Raw genomic sequence first — 22628 nt, 5'->3', positions numbered from 1 at the left:
TTGTCAAAAGCTGTGTTTTTCTACATTATCTACTTAATCCTTTACACTACATAGGTAGCACAGTAACTCTGCAAAAGTAACCATGCTTTCTAATTGGATTTTTTTTCTTTTTTTTTTTCTTTTTTTTTTCTCTCTCCTTCTGACCAGAGTCTGTGTGTATTTACACCACCAGGAGCTAAAGAAGGACAACCACGGCTCATTCCTGCAGGGCCCATTGCACATGGCACTACAGTATCTGCTTATGTAGCCAGATCCAGAAAAACGTTGTTAGTAGAAGATATTTTGGGGGTAAAAAGCTTTCCTTTTTTAATGAGATGATTACAGCATGTTCCTAGAATGACTGTTTTGATTCTGAAATGTTTATTGAGATGGATCTGTAATGATAGAATTTACATCTGTCTTGCTACCAAGAGAATAAATTTGAATTTGGATTAGCTTGATGGAATCATTTCAGAACATCTCTTTTATTCTTAACTTTAAAGATCTTTTTTTTCTTTTAACATTTTTTTCATTGTCAGATAAGGGAAGTAATGGTACCATAGTCACTTGGAGATTAAAAAAAAAATAAAAAATCAGTCAAAACTGCTGTCCTTCTGGTCTTGAAATACAACTTCTGCATAGTCAATCAAAGTTTGATTTAATTATAATGCAGGGTGCACACTGACAAGAATGTCAACCAGAATTCTGTTTATTAGACAGGTTTTTGATCTCTGCTTACACCAACACAAAGCTGGAATTCTTATACTATAATAGTAGACCTACATGAAAGGCACACTAATGTAACAGATATCAAAATTCAGGCCTTTTTCCATGAAAGGTTTCAGAAAATCCTAAAGTCATATTCTGATAATTCTTGGCACTCTGCACATCTGTCTTTTTTACTTTTTTGAAAAACTTCATCCTCTAGTCACACCTATGCAATTGTATGAAGCTGTTATTTAAACTGTACTTTATGAGAGGGTTTTATGCCCAACTGGTTATGAGAACATCAAGGAAATTTAAATTCTCTTCTCTCTTCAGTGTTTTCTATCCTTTTGAGGTCTGTCCAGAATAACAATCTTTGGATACTGTGGCCAAAATTGGATATTGCTGTCTCTATTTTAAAAATATTTGTTAAAAAATGTATGACCTTTATTGAGCAAACCCGGGCTGTAAACAAAATACCAAATGCCTAATGTGAGTACACTTAAACAGAACCACAAAAACAAAAGGCAGAAGCTGCTTTCCCTGTAGTAACAATAAATGCTTTCTATGCACCCTGGACTATAAGATTTTATACATTAGGTTTTTTTCAGACACATGTAGGGCTTAATTTGTTACTGGTGATTTCCAATTAATATAATGATATCCTTTAATGCTTGTTATATGTTGTATGTATATATATATGTTGTATGTATTTGATGATGTATTGTGATTTACATTCACAATAAATTCGGGAGGTGGGGGGAGTGGGGAGGAGTTTTGAACTTTGTTTGTTGGTTTACAGTATCAGTGGATTATTGGCTGAGCAGGGAGATTCATTTTGGTGACATGATTTGCATTTGTGTGATTTTAGGAGCATCACAACAGTGAAAGGGAAGCACTTGCAGATAGATTTTCCAGCCATTTTTTTTTGGGGGGGGAGGACAGAATTAAAAAGTGAAAGCAGGAGGCTCCTGGGTTTTTTTGCTCCTGAAGCAAAGTGTTCCCCACTCATTCTTGTTTGTCATTTGTTCCTAGCCTTTCACATTGATTGTCATCTTAGTAAATAGGTAGAGATTACTTGATGTTTTCTTTGAGAAAGGAGCGATTTTGATCAGCCTTGAAGGAGATTCTGTTTTTCCTAAGCACAGCCTGCAGGGAACATCTGGTACAAATCAAGTACTGAAGGGCCAATGTGCAAAGAAGTGGGTCTCAAATACTTTGCATCTGCTATTTACTGCCTTATCAATTGCAATATCCAGGTGGTTTCTCAGGTCTTTGTGGATTTTCCTACATGGGGAACCAAAGCTATAAAGCCTTGGACATTCCCTATGTAGATTAAAAGTTACGCATTTGGACCTTTTATTAGCAGCTGGTAGGTTAATTTTAACATTTATTCCTATAACTTCTGCACTGGTTTATTCAGGATGTATAAGCAAGGGAAGGAGGAAGATTCTTACTCTCATGCATACGTTTTTGGAAACACAATTTTCTCCTCAGGAGTTGGTTGAGGATTATAACTCAGTATAACCTAAAGCCTTAGCCTCAGGTTTTGATTTTTGTTCCCTTGCAAGTGCTGCTGTCTGCTTCGTAGCACTGAAATCTGAGCAGTCCACTTGATGATTACAAATGCTTTCTCGTTTTGTTTTGGTTTTTTTTTGTGTGTGTTTTTTTTTTGGGGGGGGGGGGTGTGTGGGGGCGTGGGCGTGGGAGGAGCCGGGGGTTAGTGTTGTTTGTCCAGGTTTTTACTTAATCTGGACCGGTATTAGCAATGAAGTGACGGTTTTGCTGCCTGTGACATTATAGAAAATGTATTATAAAAACAGACCTAAAGCTGGGTCTAATATCACAGCTAGTCCAGACTTTACATCAGTAACCTTATTAATACATGTGAAGTAATGCTGAGACTTTTTTTGTTGCATTGTTTTAGTAGACGTCTTAATACTGTGTGTAAATTATGCTGAGAGATATGAGTTTTAGTGAATTTTATCATTTTCCTGCAGATCTGATGAGCCAGGAGAGGGACGAAAATGTCAGTGTATCTTTCACATTAATGTTATGATATTTACATTTTATCAGATTATGTTTACATTTTCTAGGATGAGCGATTTCCCAAAGGTACTGGTCTGGAATCAGGGACTCGTATCCAATCTGTTCTGTGTTTGCCAATTGTCACTGCAATTGGTGATCTAATTGGTATCCTGGAGCTTTACCGTCACTGGGGCAAAGAAGCCTTCCACCTTAGTCATCAAGAGGTGAGTGAGCTCATGCCCAGCCTTTGCCCGCTTCCCCACAATGGCCAGAACTCCAGCTCTCCCCAACTTTCTTCTCTTGCTCTTGTCGTGTGTATTTTACCATTTTCATAGTTTATTTTTCCTCATCAGCAAATGTTACTTATTGAAAAAAGCAGGCAGTGATGTGCATTTCAGTCACAGGAGGTAAAATTTACATATACAAGTACAGGGACACATCAAGAATCTCACCTTGTGTTCTTTTGTGGAAAAACAAGTTGAAGATTTCTTGATTATAAGCTCAGTATGGAGTTGTTAGTGAGCTTAATGCAGAGCATTTGAATGAAATGTAAGTGTAAATCAAATGTCAAACAGTATACTGTTGTTACAACGTTGCAACATGATATTTTACAGTAGGGTTCTTCTCTTGCCATGGCAAGTCTCAATGCTAGGTCTCACAGGAGTGGAAAGTGATTTTATTGTAAAACTGAAGTGAAGCAAAAGAGATTTCATATATTTGCATTCACATTCTTATGGTGCACATGCTCTCAGACACCAAGATGTATGTGTCCAGGTGGTATTTCCAAGAGTTGTGGACAAAGATGTGTGTATCCAGGTAGTCTTTCCAGGATGCTTTGCAATGGGAGGACAGAGGATGAGGGCTGGTGAGTCCTTATGTCTCCCAGTTTCTTCCTAGGTTGACAACCATCTGTTAGTTTTGAGTCAGCCTTTTCTTTAGCCTTTAGAAGCTGATGTCTTGTCTATCTAGCCTGTTCCATCTCTGTGAGTCATCAAGTTTTACTCACGGTCCTTTCTCTCCTGACCTAGTTGTCCTTGGAAACTGTGCGTAGCTGTGCTGCTGCCTGGATGACCTGCTAATCTAGGTGCCATTCGTAATGCTCTCTTCTGCTTTTTCTTTCCTTCTGATGCTTCCCCATCCAGATATTCCCATTCATAACTGTCTTACGATTTCCATGACTGATCTCTACACTGTATGATTTACTGTATTTATATAAGGTCCGTGTAGCTACATTGTCTATACAAGTCCATTTGTCAACCCAAAATTATGAGTTGTTAGCCAAGTGCAAACAAATTTGAAAATGGAGCAAATATGTCAAAGGCTTTTGCTGTATTAAAGGTGCTAGAAGTGCACCTGCATGTCTAGGTGAGGATCCTTGTTATGTCCCATCTACACACTAAGATGGTTCTCACATGAAGATGTGCCATTCATTTCTCTCAGTACCTTTCCCCAGGGAAGGGAGCCTGGACACAGAGGTTAGGACAAAATGGGGTGAGTTCTAGTCAGGTCTGTTGTCTTGATAGCAGTACAAGAAACACCATGGAGCAATTTAACTGTACTGAACAGGAATTATTCTCGTGAAATGAACAGAAAATGTGCAAACAAGAGATATTAAAGCTAGCTGTGCCAAGGAAGGAAAAACCAGCGATATTTGTCAATTGTATATTCTATTTGTCAGTAACCTAAGTAGCCTAGCATACATGGGATGCTCATATACATATATATTAGTTGGGCAGTCAGTGTCACTTCAGCCTCAGTGTCACACCTGGTATTTTTTCATTGGTAAGTAGAGGTTGTGGTGGGGGACCGGATTAATATGGCAGTGCCAGTGTCCCTGCTCACAGATCAAAGAACAGGCATTCAGGAAACCCCCAGACTTTATTAATTCTGCTGCTTACACACAATGTATTTACTTTTAAAAATTGTGCTTATTACGTTAATCAGTCTGCAACTCAGGTAGGTCTTAGACATGCATTGTTCTGTGCAAACATGAATATTTTTGTTATATGAAATACATTCTGTAACTGAAGTTCATGAATGTTCTACTTGGAAAAGATTAACTGCTAAATAAAAGTATTTTATCAGTAAACTAAAAATGTTTTAAGGTAACTTTCTGGGTGTCCTAAAGCAGTCTTTTAATTTTCAGGTTTCAGAAAGCCTTTGGATACCATTAGCAGTTTTTATAAAATGTGTAAAGTGTGTTCTGCTTAAAAAATGTATATATAACCTTAGGAGGGTATGCAGCGGCAGACCTTTTGTACTTCTGTCCTCTGTTCCTATAAAGCTCCTGTGTGTCAAGGACAGGAGATTATGCATGGTAGCACATCTTAGTTAACTGCAGTTTACGTGACAGTTGTTCGAAATGTTGCCTGGAAACTGTCATACTTGAAATATTAGTCTTGAGCTGAGGGATCAGGTCTGGTTCTTCTGCCACCAACCAAAATGGTAGTGAAAGGAACTGCCTGTTTACAGCTGGAAATAGCTGTGGCTGAAGAGATACAGCCCCGCGAAGATGTAATGGGGTATCTTATTTCTATGGTAGATGTCTTTCAATAATGTACATAATGTAATTTTTAAAGCCCTCGGCTTATGGGATTTTTGTTTTGATGTTGTACTTCTGAGCTGATGGGTTCCCAATACTGCTTCTGAAGAGCATTGACAAGCATTTTGTTGGTACTGATTTTGGTGACTGAACGTACCTTACTAAAATTGCAACGCTTGCAAGTATACCGAGACTTACACAAAATAACTGTCTTCCCACAAATCGTTACTGCCTGCCTGTCTAAAACAGCTGTCGGTTACTTGGCAGCTGGATAGAGAAAACAAACACGTAACTGATGTGCAGTTTTCAAGGTTTCCTCAGAGTTAATTACTACTTTTTAATTTCAGGTTGCAACAGCAAATCTTGCATGGGCTTCAGTAGCAATACATCAAGTACAAGTAAGTGTGGGTGGTTTTTCATTTTCATTGTGTAGCCATTCTGCCAGAAATTGATTAGTAGGAACATGGGTTATGATCAAATTTAAGTGGAGGTCATTACTAAAACATTGATTCAAACTCCTTCTCTGCAACTGAGAAAAACACGCTAACATTTTTGGTGTTCATGGAGCTAGTTTTCCTCACTTGCAACCATGGATGAAATAAATTAAACAGTATTTTTACTAAGGGAAAAAACCTTTAACAAAGTAGATAATTGTTAAACCAGAATTATGGCAACTTGGCAGTTTTTTTTTTCTTGTAAGAAGGCACCTGCTAGACCAACTGGTTGGTTTCCTCCTGCTTTTGGTATTCATTTTGAGATTATTAGGTGTTGCTGCCTAAGCCTACTTTAAACTGCACTTGCTAGCTGCTTCGTGGTCCTGTAACTACTCCCACTAAGGATGCTTCGTGCTGTCCCTTGTTGAGTGCCAAATGAAGCTCCACACAGTGCACGCTGCTCTAGCAAACCCCAGCAGCTTTGCTAATAGGTTTTATTACTTCAGTTAATAGAAGGTGGTAATGCTGTAATGAAACATTCCATCAACTCACAGAAGATGCTAAAATAGTTTCTTCTGTCAACTCACAGGAGGGAGGTCATGATATTCTTTTGTTCAAGGTGTCTTTCATACACTTGGCAGAAGACTCACACAAAGCTTCCTGCTTTTCTTTTCTAGCTTCTAATATTTGCCACCTTGGTGCTGGAAGTCATTGACACTGGAATGGTCATTCACCCTGGCACATTTAGGCGGAATTAGCAGGTGTAGACTATTGTAGGCTGGTAGAAATGCAATTGTATGCTGTTGTAGCTTCACTTTGTAACAATGACTCTCTTTTTAACTGAGAAGTCTTTCACACCTAACAAAACAAAACGGAGAGTTTAGTTTAAGCCTGTCCATTGGTCACTTTGTTCTCTCCTTTCTGCTAAGCAGCAAGCTGCCCTTCCCAAGTTTTTGTGGAGAAGAAGATGCAGGAGTCTTGATCTGGCATTGGGCTGTACCTCCAGACTCAAAGCTGGGGTTTAACAAGTAGTGTATATCAAGACAATGTACCTAGTTACCTATATGCAAGAGTAAGGCTTCTGTATATAGCCATCGTGTTTTGCATACTATTTATATCTGCTTTGGACAGATAAGATACTACTAGTTCTGTGTGATTTTGTTGTGAAAGGTACAGCATAGAGGCTTCTTTTCTTTTACTGACCTCAGTGCTTGCTCTAGTAACATACAGGTGTACAGTTGTACTTTAGATATGAAGTATGCAATTAGATGAAGTAAAACACAGTTCAAAGCTAGCTTCATCTAATACTTTGCTTCTAGAATGTAGTATGCAGACTATTTTTTGTGTTCATATTCATGCTGATTTCTCTCAAAGTTGAGCATGCGTCATCTGCTACTTAGCTTACTTAAACTTGTTGATGTTCTCTCAGTTGTGTCTACATGCTACTTTGCAACCTGGAAAAAAATGCTAAAAGTAAGGTAAGGAAGAAAGCAAACCAAATATTTAACATTCTCAGAAGAGCTGAGGGTCTGGATAAGGAGGTGTCTTTAAATTGGTTTCATAACCACACTCAGTGGCAGCCTTTGAGGCAGCATGAACAAATGTAACAACTAACATTTATAAAGAGACATAAGCTGTTACTTGCATTTGACTGACAGTTTTAAGTCAGCAGCTAGACAGCTAAGATTGAAGCCCAGCACACAAATCTAGCTTTTAATTTTATACAGTGCTGTAAAATATGTATATACTAGTAGTGGTATTTATTTATTTTTTTTCTACAAATTAAAGGGGTAGGCTGTGCAACCTCAGTATCCCTCTAACTTCATTGTTTTTCTGGAGCAAATGATAACATGATTTGTGCTTCTAGGTGTGCCGGGGCCTTGCCAAGCAGACTGAACTGAATGACTTCTTGCTTGATGTATCAAAGTAAGTGTGATTTGCACTATAATCTCATCAATTTATTTTGATGAGTTTTTCTAACATGGCTCTTCCACGGTTCTTTGGGCTACCACACGATTATTCTTTCCCTGCATTTTCTGGAGGCTCTGTTTTCATTTTCAAAGACTGTCACTGCATGTCGTATGTTTTCTTTTAATTTTTTACCACAGTAAATGCAGGATTAACTTGAAAACGGTAAGAGTATGAAAGCTTGGGCTTAGACTTGGAAAGTCAGTTTAGTGTCTTCGGTGTTCTACTCTTCCTTCATCCTTTTTTCTCTGTTGTTGTTATTTGCGTATTTAAATAGAAGAGATAGCCAATCAATTAAGACAAACCAAGTTTACTTTTGGTAAATCACAGTTAAGGGTGCTTAATGGTATGTTATCGAAGTAATTGGTTGAAGAATTTCTAAGTCCATCACAAAGACTGTGATACTGTGGACAAATGAAATGTCTTGGAGTTTTGCTGTTACAAACACTTCTGTGGGTCTTGATGAACAATTCTCAAACTGATGAGATTAGAGAGAGTCCAAGATTCCTATGCCATTCCTCAGGAATGCAGGCAGTGGAGTCAACCCAGCTGGAATGGGGAGTGATACACCGCAGGGAGGAGTCTACTCCTTGCAAGCGGGCAAGCTGGTTGCATCCAGATTTTTTCCTAGCTCTTTTCCTCAGGGATAACCTTTTATTTTTTTTCCAGCTTAGGTTCAGAGCGTGTCTCCTAAAGGGCTCTCTCATCATTCCCTTGCCAGAGCTACCCACTTACTACAGTGTCTTGACAATTATGTTCGTTTCCAGAGTGCTTTTATGTTGCTAACATCTGTACTGAGCTATTTTACCAGAGATCTCTGGATTAATCTACCCAAATTAATGGGTTGAAAATTTACTTTTGTTACATAGTAGTGAGAGTGTTTCAAAGAACTTTGAAATTATTTTAATTTTTGAAGATAAAAATTATAATAAATACTGCAAATATTTAGTATGTATGTCTATAAGAATATACTTCTCATACAGCATTATCAATTGCTAGAATTGTTTAGTATTAACATAAAAGAAACCCTATGTTTTAAGCCACAAAATTTGGTATCATTTAATAGCAACTTTATGCACTTCATGTAGGTAAAGACTTGCACTAGCAAGAAAATAATTAGTTTCCTCTTAGAAATGGTCTGTACCTTTTCCTTACATGGAAAGAGCATTTCCTATTCAGTGAGGAAATTGTTAGTATGCAATGTCACCGGGACCAGTTCTGTAACATTTTAGAAAGAGCATTATATGCAGTGCTTTACCTCTTCATGTCCCTGACAATGTAAGAGCAGTGTATTATAGGTTTCCTTTCCACTAGACACAAACAGAACTGAGCTGTGTATATGTTCAAGGCCATGGGACAATATCTTTCTATCTGCTGGGAACGTTGTAATCCGAGGGTTATTAAGACTTGGCATGTGGAAGATTTAGACTTCTTTTACTAATAAGTTTGACCTTTATCTTTCAATGTTCTTGACTGTCCTTGGACAGTTACCACTTTGCTTCTGAAACTGAAATTTTTTATTTTTATTTTTTTTAAGTCACAAGATCAGTCTGTTTCTGCAACTTCAACATGTCACACCAGGATTGATAGAGAAGACTCATGAAGAGTTTTATAAATTGTTGCCTTTTAAATAGTGATAAAGGTTGGATAATATGATGTGAATTTAGCTGCAATACATAGTTTCCATTAGTTCTCAATACATAGTCCTCTAAGCACAAACCTAATGAGATATTTTAAAATCATGTAGATAATACTTATTAGCAATGAAATAACTTTTTTTTTTGTTTTTAAATCTTTTGGATTGCTTTTCTTTTCCTTTTTACTTCTCATCCTTTTAAAATGATGAGTGTGAAAAGGGTGCCAAAGCATTTTGGTACATTTTTAGTGTTGCTCAGCAGAGCCTGTTCAATCCATGGTAGGCAATGTTTGGTGATCTTTTCCTTTCTACAGAGAAAATTCTGCATATTATAGAGAATATTCTACAATTCTGTCATTGTCATTAAAGGAACAGAGCTAGGGCCATTTCTCAATTCCTTTGTGCTATAGCAAGCCAGTCGGTGATTTTCACGGTACAGGGGTTTGTCCTCACCCATTCAGGCTCCACTGTTAAGTGGTTTTAAAACAAGAGTGCAGGACAGTCTTTTGAGAAGTGTTTGACTAAATGCCGATATTTACTGACTTCTCTTTCTCTGCAGAACGTATTTTGATAATATAGTTGCAATAGATTCTCTACTTGAACATATAATGGTAAGTTGTCTTTTTCACTTCTAAGTTTATTAGTCTTAGTTATTAAAGCCCTTCATTCTCCTTTCCTTGAAATAAGACATTACATCATTGAAAAATAGAAGCTGTTTATAATGGACATGTATTACAAACAGTAGTAACATCTCTGGATGGAAGAAGATGGCAAAGGTCGGCTTGCTTTTTTTCATTCTCACAACTTCATTTCACAGCTTTCGTAAGTGACGAAACGTGATGATCTCTGAAATAAAAAGTTACTGTGTTTTAGAGAAGCTTTAAAAATTGTAACAGAAAGGCTTCTGTTTTTATTTCAACTTGTTGTATTAATTCTTTTTTCATAAATTCTATTTGCTACATGCTGCAAAACACTCCTGAGGAAGTTATTGTCTGTAGGAAGGACTAGAGGTCAAACATTACTCCTAGGGCATTTCTTCCATTTGCTGAATGCAATATGCAAGTCATGACATCCCTTTTGCTTTGCAGAAGTATTTACACCAATAACAAGAGTGACAGAGTCAGTCAGTGTTTTATAAAAAAACACTAAAGCCAAGTCCATTGAAATAACTAATCAATGGCTTGAAGTACAGTTCAGAAACAGATTATAATTTTCTGAATCAAGCTTGAATTCAGAATTATTTCCTGAACAGTGTTTACAAATACATATGGACTGGTTGTTCGTAGCACATTTTGAGTGTTTGATATATGAATTCTGCTATTTAGATTTAAGCACATTCATTGTGCTTGCATGCTGCAGTTCTTTTTCCTGAATGTAAATCTTAATCGGGTCTGTGATACCATTGTTTCAATTTGTGTAGACAAAAAATTACTCTCCAACAGTACTCTGGTACTTACTCCGATCTTCAAAGCTATATTCATGGCTAGACTATTCAAAGACAACAAACTTAGAATATAAACAACATTAAAGTGGTTTTATTTAGAAACTTGAATTAGTAATGGAAAATATTCTGCAGTGTTTTTCTTAGTCTAGTTAGTACACAGTCAAGAATTCTGCACATAGGACACGTTCCTGAACATTGACTTTTTCAATTTAAATGAACTGCTTAAAAATAGCTTAACATTTAAAAGAGCTCGTGTAATATAACATATGGCATTAAGAACAAATATTGATATTCTTTCCTGTTCTTCCGTATGAAGAGAGGTCTGGTGGAAAACACAATGGGCAGTAAAATATGCTTACTCTTTCATCTCCTTTTCCAACACTTGTCTACATCACGATTCTGCATTTTAACCTGCGTAGATGTTTCATATTTAGCTTCCTTTATAAACTGTAGCAGTTGACTGTTTCTTGGGCCAATTAATTAAATTACATGTTTGGACATTTATTGCCATTTTATGGGAGCGTGATTTTTATCGTTATGTGACTTATTCTGTGTCTCTTAGTGATGAAAGAGTGGAACTCAATTTCACCTCACTACTTCACCCTTTAGTGATTGCATTTAAAGTTTTATTTGTTCCTGTAATAATAAAGAAAAAAGTACAGGGATTTTAGCATTCTTTTGATTTTTATTTTCATTAAAATCACTCAGTTAGTGGCATAAGGGTGTTTTTGAGTATAAATACAAGGAGGGGAAGCAGAAGTTCAAATTGTCTTGCAAATTTTCTTACAATATATTTGAGTACTAGCAAGCTGCCCAAAAGGTGGTTGCTGGCCTTCATATTGATGGTGCAGAACATACCTTTTGTATTGATACTCTCTTTCAGCCATTGGCCTGGATTTGAGCTAGGGCTTCAGAGAAGTAAGACTTTCTTATCCCATTAAATTTTTCACTCAATTAGTAGTGTTTAAACAGTTATTTTTGAAAAGCATGAGTCATGATCAAGGTAAGTTCTTGAGTCATGTGAATTAGAACACAAACATTTAATTGTATAAATTGAAGGACTCCTTGCTGTTGATTTTATAAAGAAATGTAATACACTTTCTGAACAGGTGTAGAGAAGCATGTACTGAGCACCTTGTCCTTTTTGGCACAGTTTGCATTCACTCCAGTTTGAGCAAAGGAAAATATGGTGCGAGTGGTCAAGATGTTTGAACTTCTTAATGCTCTAAAGTGGGAAATACTTCACAAAAGTTACCTCTTAACTTGCAGTCTCCCTGACATCCTACTGCTCTGATGAAGCAAAAATGGAGTAGAAAGTGACATAATCTTTCCAGCCATAGATTCTGTTGGTACGGGAAGGCCCTCCAAGCTCTGTAGAGTTGGCCTAGATCATTTCTGTGCAGTCCCCATTTCACAGCTCATATGGCATGGGATTAGTCTCCCGACTAATGGTTTATAGTCTCATAGGTTTTTTTCTGTGAAGGTTTAATGTTTATCTCTTTGCATTAGTGTGAAATGAAATATTTTAGGGTTTTGTTTTTATTTTTGAAAGACAAGAGAGGAGGAGGGGGAAGTTAATTCATCCATGTGGAAGTCTTGAGAATTCTTAAGATGTGACCTGCACACCAAGATGTAGTTATAGCTATTATATACAATTTTAAAAAGTTGAGCAAGATCCACCTGAGATCATGCTCTACCATGCAGTTACTATACTTTCTGAACAGGTAAGAAACATAGGACATGTATCTGAATTGGATAGAGCAGATCCTTGCACCTGACTATACAGCATCTTAAGTTAACACAGTAATCCTTGTTCAACTTTGGTTCGCTCTTCCTCTTGTTCTCAGAAAGTCCATTGTATGTCTGAGCAACATTTCAGTGAAGAGCTGCTGTGTTCCTGGGACCAGATTCTGTTCTGACAATCAGTACTGGCTGGCAGTTAGTTTTGCTACAATAAAACTAGTTGGTTCAAAGCATGAAAGAGACTGTGCAAGTCTATGGTACTGTCTTGACTGTGGGTGATGCCATGTGGGCTTTTGTTAGTTCATGCAGAACTATCAAGCCTCAGCTTTTGTGCAAGAACTGTCCCCAGCTTCAGGAGGCTGCAGCCATTTCCTGGACCGCTGCACAGGGCAATCCATAAGGACACTTCCAATAGTCCCTGTTTGTTCATTGTTATGTATTACAGGTGCATTTAGCTTTTTAAGAAACAAACACTAGCCTCTCTGTTATGTCTTCTTTTGTAGGATATTTAATAGCAATATATTTGCATGGAAGATAAAGAGAAAAAAACAAAAATATTCTTAGGTCTTGCTATATTCCATCTATATAAAATCAGGTAAAGGTGAATAATATCCAGACGCAGAGGGAGGAAAGGTACCATTTTGAAAAGCATCCCTTGTACTTGAAAAAGAGTGTAGTAGGAAAGCCTTTTTTCTTTTAGCAAACATTCAAGCCTTTAAAGATATTCTTGCATTTCTCAAAGAGAGAAACACTGTAATTTACAACAAAATACTGAATAAAAGACACATTTTCCTTTTTAGTTATATCTTTAAAGATTACTGTGAAGGTGGATGCTCCCTTAAACAGATTTTCATACTGGATGATTCCTTAAAAACTTTTTCTTCTAGGGGCTTATGTTTGTATCAGATAAATGACTGAAGGTAATCTAACTCATGACCATTAACTCTAGTTTTGGTATTTTTTGTCTATAGATATATGCAAAAAAACCTGGTGAATGCAGATAGGTGTGCACTCTTCCAGGTTGACCACAAAAATAAGGAGCTGTATTCAGACCTTTTTGATATTGGAGAAGAGAATGATGGGAAACCTGTCTTCAAGAAGACCAAAGAAATAAGGTAAGAGTGCTAGCAGAAGAATGCATTTTCGTTGTAACTATGGATGTGCAGGCATTTTATTACCCAGTCTCTGTGCCTATCTGCAGGTACCCTGACAATACTTGTCATACTGTGATATCATTCCCACCAGGACCCGCCTCCAGAAGGTAGTACTTCTGGGAATGACATTGCAGTGCCATCGAAACAACGTCTCTGAAGCTATAACGTCACTCCTGGAAATGCCGTCTTCCGGAGGCGGTCCTTTTGGAAATCATGTTGGGGAAAAAACAGAGGTGTTCTGAGGTAGGTAAAGGTGCAGGTAAAGGTGCACCTAACCCGTAGTCTGCCAGTATGGGACTTTTTTTCCCCAAGAGGAATTGAAATTTGTGCAATTCAAGCACATCCAAAGCAAGGAAATCACAATTTGTACTTCTTACAGATGGATTAGGCATATGTAGAATCTAGTACGGACTCATCATTGGTTTTGAAAACTTCAAGTCCAGTAATTTAGTTTTACTTACTCTTATGTGAATTTAGAGTATTTTCAAACTTTTAAATAATTGTGATTTTGAAGTATGCTTGAAGTGGTGAATTTGAAAATGTATATGGACTTGTAATGAATACATAGGGTTCTCTGTCTAAAATTGATATGTATTTCTGCTTTGTGTCACAAGTACATAATTTTTACCCATACAGACATTTTTTTTAATGAAAGAGGCAAAACAACAAAGTCATTATAATGTTTTCCACTTTTCAAAAATTGTGAATCCTTAGTAGATACAGATTTTCAAAGACACGCACAGGTTTTAAACATGCAGCTTCGTAAAAAGAAAGAAATGTATAACTTAATATTCTGCACTAAAATTTTGTTAAAATACTTAGCATAGATTTTATCAGATTTTTTTTAATTTCCTCATACTTTAAAGTTCTGGGCCAATACGAGGTGTGGTTCATATCTTCACTTGAACTCCTTTAGACAAACTTACTTCCACTTACTACATTGTCTAAATGAGAATGGAAGGAGTCAAAAAATTGGTGCAATTTACATACTGACAAGCAAGGAGGTGGTGTAAATTAAAGAAGGTGGCTTGCTTTAACATACGCTTTCATACTCCTTGTTAATCGCTTTTCTTGCTTATATCTTTCTGTCTTCTCTGTATGAAAATTACTGAAATGTTGACTTTGAGTGCAAGGGTGTGAGCCGTTTCTCAGGTGCTGTGTACTGAAAGAGAAGTACAACTCAAATATCTGTAAGAAAGTGACACTGAGTCAGTCAGTAATCAGGAAGGAGCTTTAAGTTGGTGTGATGTACCTATCACAAGAAGCAGCAGAAAAAACCAAAAACTTAAAATCAGGTGTGCAGGGTGAAATCCTGTCAGCTTTGTCAGTGACTTCTGTGGGGGCGGGATACTAGCTGGGTACATTTAAATTTGAAAGTGTTCCACATGTGATCCTGTCTACTTATTTTTCTCCACAAATTCTTTTGTGCTTATATGTCATAACTGTTTTATGTCAAGAATTTGTTCTATGTCAAAGAATTAAAAATTTCCTTGCAAGACAGATATTTTTTTTTTTTTCTGATTTAGCTCCAGAATATATTTGTTGTGTTTAACTTTGTTGTGGTGATTAAGGGGTGCAGTTTGTACCATGGCATTTTTAGCGTTTCATGAGACGAAACAAGATGATTATTCTGGTGTACGTGGCAAATGTGTATAATATTTAGCTTTGAAGTCTCCACTGGTCTTTTTCCAAGTTTATTTTACCAAATCCACCTGCCCTTCCTGAAGAAACAAGCTCCATATTGCATATGATGTGTCTAAAGAAACAATGAGTACCTAAAAGTGATGATAATTTCGATAGCTTGTAAAGGTAAACACAAGTCTCAGGTTCTGTACAACTGTCATGTTTACTCGGCATAACCCCCAGGGTTATAGAAGACTTTGCATTTTTGTCACTAAAATGGTCATATTGTGGCATTTTTTGTATTAAACTATGTAGTTATGTAAAATCTTTTCAAAAGTATCTGTTAGTATGTGCTTTTGTATTTTATTACTTACTATTAGTTATTCTCTTATAAGGTTTTTCTCCTAAAAGCATTGAACTGACGCTGGTTGTGAACAAATATCCCTTGCTGTGCCCAAGACAGACTCCACTGGAAAAATATCTTTCCAGGTAGATCATGTTGTGGCTTATGCACATCTTTATTTTCTGCAGATTTTCTATAGAAAAAGGAATAGCTGGTCAAGTGGCAAGAACAGGAGAAGTCCTTAACATCCCTGATGCCTATGCAGATCCACGCTTTAACAGGTAGGATTTTGTTCATGAGAAGGGAAGATAGCTCACCAAAACTTTTACTTAGATTTCATATTAGGATGCAGTTGTGCAGCTGTGATCCACCGATGAGGAGACAACCTATTATCTATTTAAATACTTCAGCCATCAGAGATATTTTTAAGATACAAATAAAATGTATTATTTTTACCAAATATAAATATAATGGAGAAAAATCTAGTTATTTTTCCTGTTACAGAACTCTGCCCAGTTAGGTAGACTGCTGCTGATTTTCTTTTTTAGCCTCCCTCCAATCCGATTAGTTTCAGGGGAGAAAAAAAAAGTGTTCACTAGCAAATACCATGCTTAAGTACCTGAATATATTCCTTGATTTTATAAGTCAACTGACTGTACATTTGAGGAAGTATTCATTCTTTATCTTAAAAATGGAGACTTAAAGGATTATAAAATTCTATCTTAATATGACACAGTAGATGGAAATATTTCAGAGCTCTGGAGGTGAACTTCTGCAGATACGAATTACATGTACTTTAAAACCATTTTGTATATTGTGGATCAACATTTCTGAGAGTCAAGGAATAGATATTAATTGATAACATTAACTATTTTCTTTTTTTCCTTTCTCTTTTCTGGCTCTGCAGAGAAGTAGACCTCTACACAGGCTACACAACCAGAAATATCCTGTGCATGCCTATTGTAAGCCGTGGAAGTGTAATAGGTGTTGTGCAGATGGTGAACAAAATAAGTGGAAGTGCCTTCTCTAAAACTGATGAGAACAACTTTAAAATGTTTGCAGTCTTTTGTGCTTTAGCCTTACACTGTGCTAATGTAAGTTTTATTTAAATTTTTGTAAGCTATTGGTTATAATGGGAAGACTTGAAATCCTACTTAAGGATTTTGATGTTCTACGTTATTAAAACGATTCATAAGTTTGTTCCATTGAATTAACAAGGAAACAGAAATCATTGAATTCTTTGCTGAATAATTGTATTTCCAGAGAATGATAAGGAAACATTTTATGCTTTCTGAAATAATTGTAGCCTGGATACATCAATTTCTTGTAGCTAAACTGAGAGAGCAAGCTCTGAAATGTGAATGATACCTGTCTGTCTTCTCTTTTCCTTTAGAAATTAAAATTCTTATCTATTTTTATAAATTCAGATCACATGCTTTACAATTTTAGCTGGGGGATGGAGATGTTATGTTTTCTCTCTATTCCGTACATTTAATATTCGAAGACGTCAATTTATACATTTATATGCTGTGCTATGTACTCATAGTTGTCCATACCTCTAGGTAAGAGTGAATAGCTATTTTTGTTTTCATACCATTTATCATCACAAAAATTACTATTCTTGTATGAAGTGTAAGCAATTTAACGATCATTACTACATAAGCATAAAAATGCAATAAATGAAAGAAAAATGCAATGCAGAAGAAATGTGTCCTATTCATGACAAGTAAGATACAACACAATGCCAGTTAAGCTTGGTGATTTACATTAAGCCATTTTACCAACATTATACTGTCGATATACTGGGGCAGCAAATTTTACTAACAATTACTTAAACTTGCTCCACATGACTCAAGGCAAGTAGAAAGGCCTGCATAAAAATGAAACTTGGGACCATGCAATCGCTCAAGTATGTGTGAGTTCACTCTTTTTAGATGGCAAATGTCGCCACTCAGGGCATACTGCTCCAGAGGATTATCTTTGCTATTAAAATTGTTGTGTCCTCACTTTACAAACCATGCCATGTCTGCAATTGCTATCTGAACATCTCAATAATTAACTGTACTTATTTTTCACAGTTATTGCATAGTAATGTAGGTATGATAAACGTCTCATATACTTTTTACTGTGCCTAGGTAGCAGTTATTTGTACCAATTAATGACTGAATTCATGCAGTGGCATAAAATATGAATTGTGCCATTACCAGTTTTCTTTCTGTTAGCATGCTGCAAGGGACTGAGCTCTGTTTCTAATGCCTGAGCTTTGATTTTTTATTTTTTTTTTGGACGAGCTTAGATGCAGTGAAAGATCAGCCAAGCCTTAGATGTTTACCCAAGTGAGTAGATGCCGAATGATGTGATAAAGGCCGTTTTCCAGAAGTACTGAATTTCATATAATCCATCACTTTTCTAATGTGTGAAGATGAGCAGCCAAAAGCACTAACGATTTTGCAGATGTGTATTTTCAGACTAATTGCTTGAATACAAGAAAGAAATGTTTCTTCCTTTATTAAAATTTTACATTAATGAATGACTTCCCTTTTTCAGATGTACCACAGAATTCGCCATTCAGAGTGTATTTACCGTGTAACGATGGAGAAGCTATCCTACCACAGTGTTTGTACAGCAGAAGAGTGGCAAAATCTCATGCACTGTACACTGCCTCCACATATTTATAAAGAAATTGAACTGTAAGTATTTTTCTCATGTAGCGACGTTGGCACCTTGTGTCATTCTGTGGAAAAGATGATGTGTCTTTTTCTTTCCCCTAGCTGTAGTGGAGCTTTGTAGGAAGCACTTTTATTATTGAACTGTCCCAAAATCATAGGGGTTTATCTCTGGCTTTCTTATACTTACTTATACTCGGTGACCTGTGAACAAAATTTATAAATCGAAGATGTAAAATAATACCTATCCTCAGGCATGGGTAGCTACAGTAGTTGGTTTAAGCATTAGTTTATATCTAAGGATGGTGGAGATGAGCTTGCTTTCTGATAGTCCCAAGTCACCAACATTTCAGAGCCAGAGAGGAGGATGAGCTGGAACATCAGTAATTAATACCAAATGCATGATCTCATCCCCTTGTATATGTTTTAGAATAAAAGATTCAGCTCGTTCCTGGGATTTTCTGGGTAGTGTGTTTCAGTTTTGGGTTGGGCGTTGGGTTTTTTTGTTTGGTTGGGGGTTTTTTTAGTGTGCATGTGTTGCGCATCTGCTTGTGTTTCTTGAAGGAGGGGAAAATGGATACAAATCTCTACACTTCCAAAGATAATTTAAGGTTATAAATCCCAAGTGCTACAGTTTAGAGCTGCAGCCTTAATTTGGATGAGGACATCCCATACAGCCTCTTAGGCTTTCTCTGAAATAATTTAGTTACTTTCAGCTCTCGAGGATCTGCTATGTGCTGAAGACATACCTCTACGTGTATTTTATCAGTCAGTCCCCGCTCAGCGCTCACACAGGGAGTCATCTCATTTTCAGTCACTGTTTCTGGCCCAGGACAATAAATTACACTGTAGTGACCAGGTGCCTAAAGTCAGAACTCTGTGATATAGAGTCACAAAATCTAAGTTGTCTTTGTGAACGTAGTCTCCGGAGCTTGCTCGCTTCTGTTAGGCAGCGAATGTTGTAGCTGTGAGTGAGCAAAGTATGCAAGTGTATGCTTAACAGGGACGGGATACAGTTAGAGTTCATTACATGCTGAAGTGATTTGCTTGAACGCCAAAGTATTAGCAGCTTGCAGGATTACACCCTCATAAAGCTTATTCTTTGCAATACAATTTCTTGTGCTTTTTAGATATTATATAATCCACCTCCTCAGCAAAAAATACTTTTTCTTGCAAATATGACAGATTTCATTTTAAATTATATTAACATCCTTTAGTTCAGGCAATCCGAATACATTTAACCATTTTCCAAGCAGTTCAGCTACCTTCAGCACTCCTGCACCTGCTGTGCTGTTCAGTATGCCACGTATGTGCAAGCGTTTAGCTGGGTTCAATGGAAAGTAAATAGAAGACTTGCAGCGCAGCAGGTGCAGGGAAAGGGGTTAATTAATAATTGAAGGACAAACAGTTCTGCTGAGTGGGTCCCTAATATTAGGCCTAAATGTTGATGTTGGGAGAGGGGAGAAGCCCTCAGCTAATGAAACAGAAAAAAATGCAGTATGAAATGTTTGGGGTTTGAATTTTGGACTCAATTTCTATTAGTCAATAAAAGTTGATATTTTTTTTCCCCCCTCTCTATCAAAATTAGAGCAAGTCTCACTGAATTAATGATAGAAATTATTCAAAAAAAGCCGGTAAATATATTATTAAAACCACCATCTTTACAATTCCTGCGACAAAAGTCTGAAATATTTTAGAAATGCCTGTAAAACTCTCATCATCCCTGAACAAAGATTTTTGTACGTTGTTTAAGCAATGGATTCTTAAATAAAGGTTTATGTTTCTATTAACTGAAGAAAGCCAAAGGGTAACGGTTGGACTCAATGATCTTTGGGATCTTTTCCAACATAAATGATTCCATGATTCTATGTGGAGATACATTAACTGACATTGCTGGAGAATATAGCCTGTAAAGTCAGTTTTCGGTGTGTATTCAGAAAGAAGTGAGTGCTGTCAGTTACGCATTACCTACTCATTTTCACTTGCTTTTGGTAAGGATGAGAAGGTGTTTGCCCTTACTAAACTGAAACTGTCTTCTTAGATACCACTTTGATATCAGTCCCTACGAGGATGTCTGGCCTGCCATTTTTGTCTACATGGTTCATCAGTCCTGTGGGACAGCCTGGTATGAAGTACATAATTTATTGCTTTAATTCTTTTCTTTATGTGTTTATTTATTAGAAGATTTTGAGATCATTATTTTCTAATTCAAGATCTTATTTTCTTTGGAGTTTATTCACTATGTCTGGTCTGTACAGGGCTGTAATAAGCAGCTTTGGTTTCCTGTCCCAGCTTCTTGGTCTTCAGTTAATATAATTTGGGAATGGCCAGGCAAAAGAACTCATGATATCATCCTCTCAGTTGTCCTTTCAATATATAGAAGTATTGTTTAGTTCTGAGGTGAGATTGCTTTTCAGACAGAAGATGGTGAAGATATTAATTAAAAAAAAAAGCCTAAAGCTTTTTTTGAAAGACAATATGCCTCCATTTTTACTGATGTCAGACTAAGGCTAAGAATAATAATAACCTTGCTCAGCACACATAGGAATATGTTTTTCTATCTAGCTGGCTCCATACATTAGATGTGTTTACATTTTTATATATAGGTCAGAGACATTAAACACTGTTTTCTCAGCCCACATAGACTGCAAAACTAGAACATTAATAACGCTTCCCTGAGATACCCAAGAAATTATCAAAACATGGAACTTAAAAAAAGTCAAACCACAGTAACAAAGGAAAAACTGAAAATAAGGAAAAGTGATCTGTTTATGAGGGAAAAAGTCCGTGACTTGAGACTCTGGCATCTTCAGTTCAGTCCTGAGCGCAAGCGTAATATTCCATTTTCACCCTGGGCAGCTCAGATTAGGTACTTCAGAAAATTTTACCAGATATATAATTTGTGCCTGAATTTCTCATCTGTAAATGATAAGTATTCAGCTTTTCTTTCAAAGGAACATAGGTAGGTAAAGTCTGTTAAAGATTGTGCAGAGCTTTGGTACTATTGAGTATGAACTCTCTCAAGAGGTGGTTTTGATAAGCACATAAGCCAAACATCACTGTTACTTTATTACTGCTTTTTATTATTACCTTAGTGAAAATATTCTTGATCATAAATTCTTTTTGCTTGTCTATATTAATAGAAAAAATATAAAAATCTTTAAGAAATAATCCCATAAATGCTATAGATTTGGAGATTTTCATGGATGGCAGTACTTAACAAAATATTGTTTGAAAAAGGAAGAAACAGTGAAATGTGGATTTCTGTTCATTTAGCCAAACTGGAAAAAAATCTTGAAGTCTTGGAAAAAGTAAAATCTTCTTTTCACAATGTCGATATGGAGCATCTCAACTTCTTTTATTCAAAACAACTTACACTTTTGGCATTTGACTGAAATTTTAATTTAAATTTTAAATTTCCTCTGTGTCATTTGCTTCAAAAACCCTGATTTTCTGTTCTGATCACAAACAAAGTTCTCAGATTTTCCATTAGATGCAGTTTCCCTACTTGGCAAGTTGAATAGATAATGAATTAAAGAAACCACACTTCAAGTTTCTGGAATCAGGCAAGGTTGTGTAATTGTGTTGCCTGAGCTGCGTAGCTTCACTTGTGCTCCAGAACTCCACGAACCAAACGAAGAGCATTATCAGGTATCCACGCTCCCCTGTCCTTGCCAAAACTTGAATGACTCTTGTAATCAATGAGTCATCTGCAAGGAGAGTCAATCCTAGCAAGAAGATTAAATCAAAGAGCATCTTTTCTCCTCTGTTGGTTATTTTTCCATTCTTATTTTTTGTCTCTAACCAAATTAATTTCTTTCTAGCTTTGAACTTGAAAAGCTATGCCGATTTACTATGTCTGTAAAGAAGAATTATCGCCGTGTGCCCTACCACAACTGGAAGCATGCCGTTACCGTTGCACATTGCATGTATGCCATACTTCAGAACAACCAGGGGCTTTTCACGGACCTAGAGGTAGGTGAGATGACTGCATCAGTTACTAGACCTCGTCAGAGGTATCAGCCATCATAGAAGTCCATTTTCTATGCTAGAATTTTGCTGTCAGCTTGGGCAGAGTATACATAAAGGTCCCTGTAGAGGAACGGGTATGAGTGGAAAGCCTGAGGAATGAGGATTATTCAGATTCCTACTCCTAGTGTTTCCTTCATGTTTCTCAGGTCTGCCCACTGAAGGGGAGGAGTAACAGATTTGCTCTAAGCCCTTGCCCATATTTTGAGGTTCTCCCTGGTTGCTTACAGTCAGTCTTTAATTATTTAACGAACTGTCAGGTCTGTACTGAGGGGAGGGAAGCACCCTGGATCTTGAACCCTATGAGGTTAGAGGGATTCTGAATAGGCAGACA

At 36.8% G+C, this 22628-nt stretch overlaps 1 protein-coding gene across 1 annotated transcript in view; it reads left to right on the top strand.

The window, feature by feature from the left end:
- PDE10A (phosphodiesterase 10A) overlaps positions 1-22628 on the top strand; it is a 191935-nt gene that overhangs the window by 141594 nt on the left and 27713 nt on the right. Inside the window, 12 exon segments of the mRNA XM_037392501.1 lie at positions 148-288; positions 2781-2936; positions 5602-5652; positions 7556-7614; positions 9852-9903; positions 13451-13459; positions 13461-13594; positions 15788-15880; positions 16507-16693; positions 18147-18289; positions 20307-20390; positions 22090-22240. Of these exon segments, the coding sequence (XP_037248398.1) occupies positions 148-288; positions 2781-2936; positions 5602-5652; positions 7556-7614; positions 9852-9903; positions 13451-13459; positions 13461-13594; positions 15788-15880; positions 16507-16693; positions 18147-18289; positions 20307-20390; positions 22090-22240 (1260 nt within the window).

The sequence above is a fragment of the Falco rusticolus genome, chromosome 6 (genome assembly GCF_015220075.1).
Source record: "Falco rusticolus isolate bFalRus1 chromosome 6, bFalRus1.pri, whole genome shotgun sequence".
NCBI lineage: Eukaryota > Metazoa > Chordata > Aves > Falconiformes > Falconidae > Falco > Falco rusticolus.
This window is presented reverse-complemented; position numbering and strand designations above follow the sequence as displayed.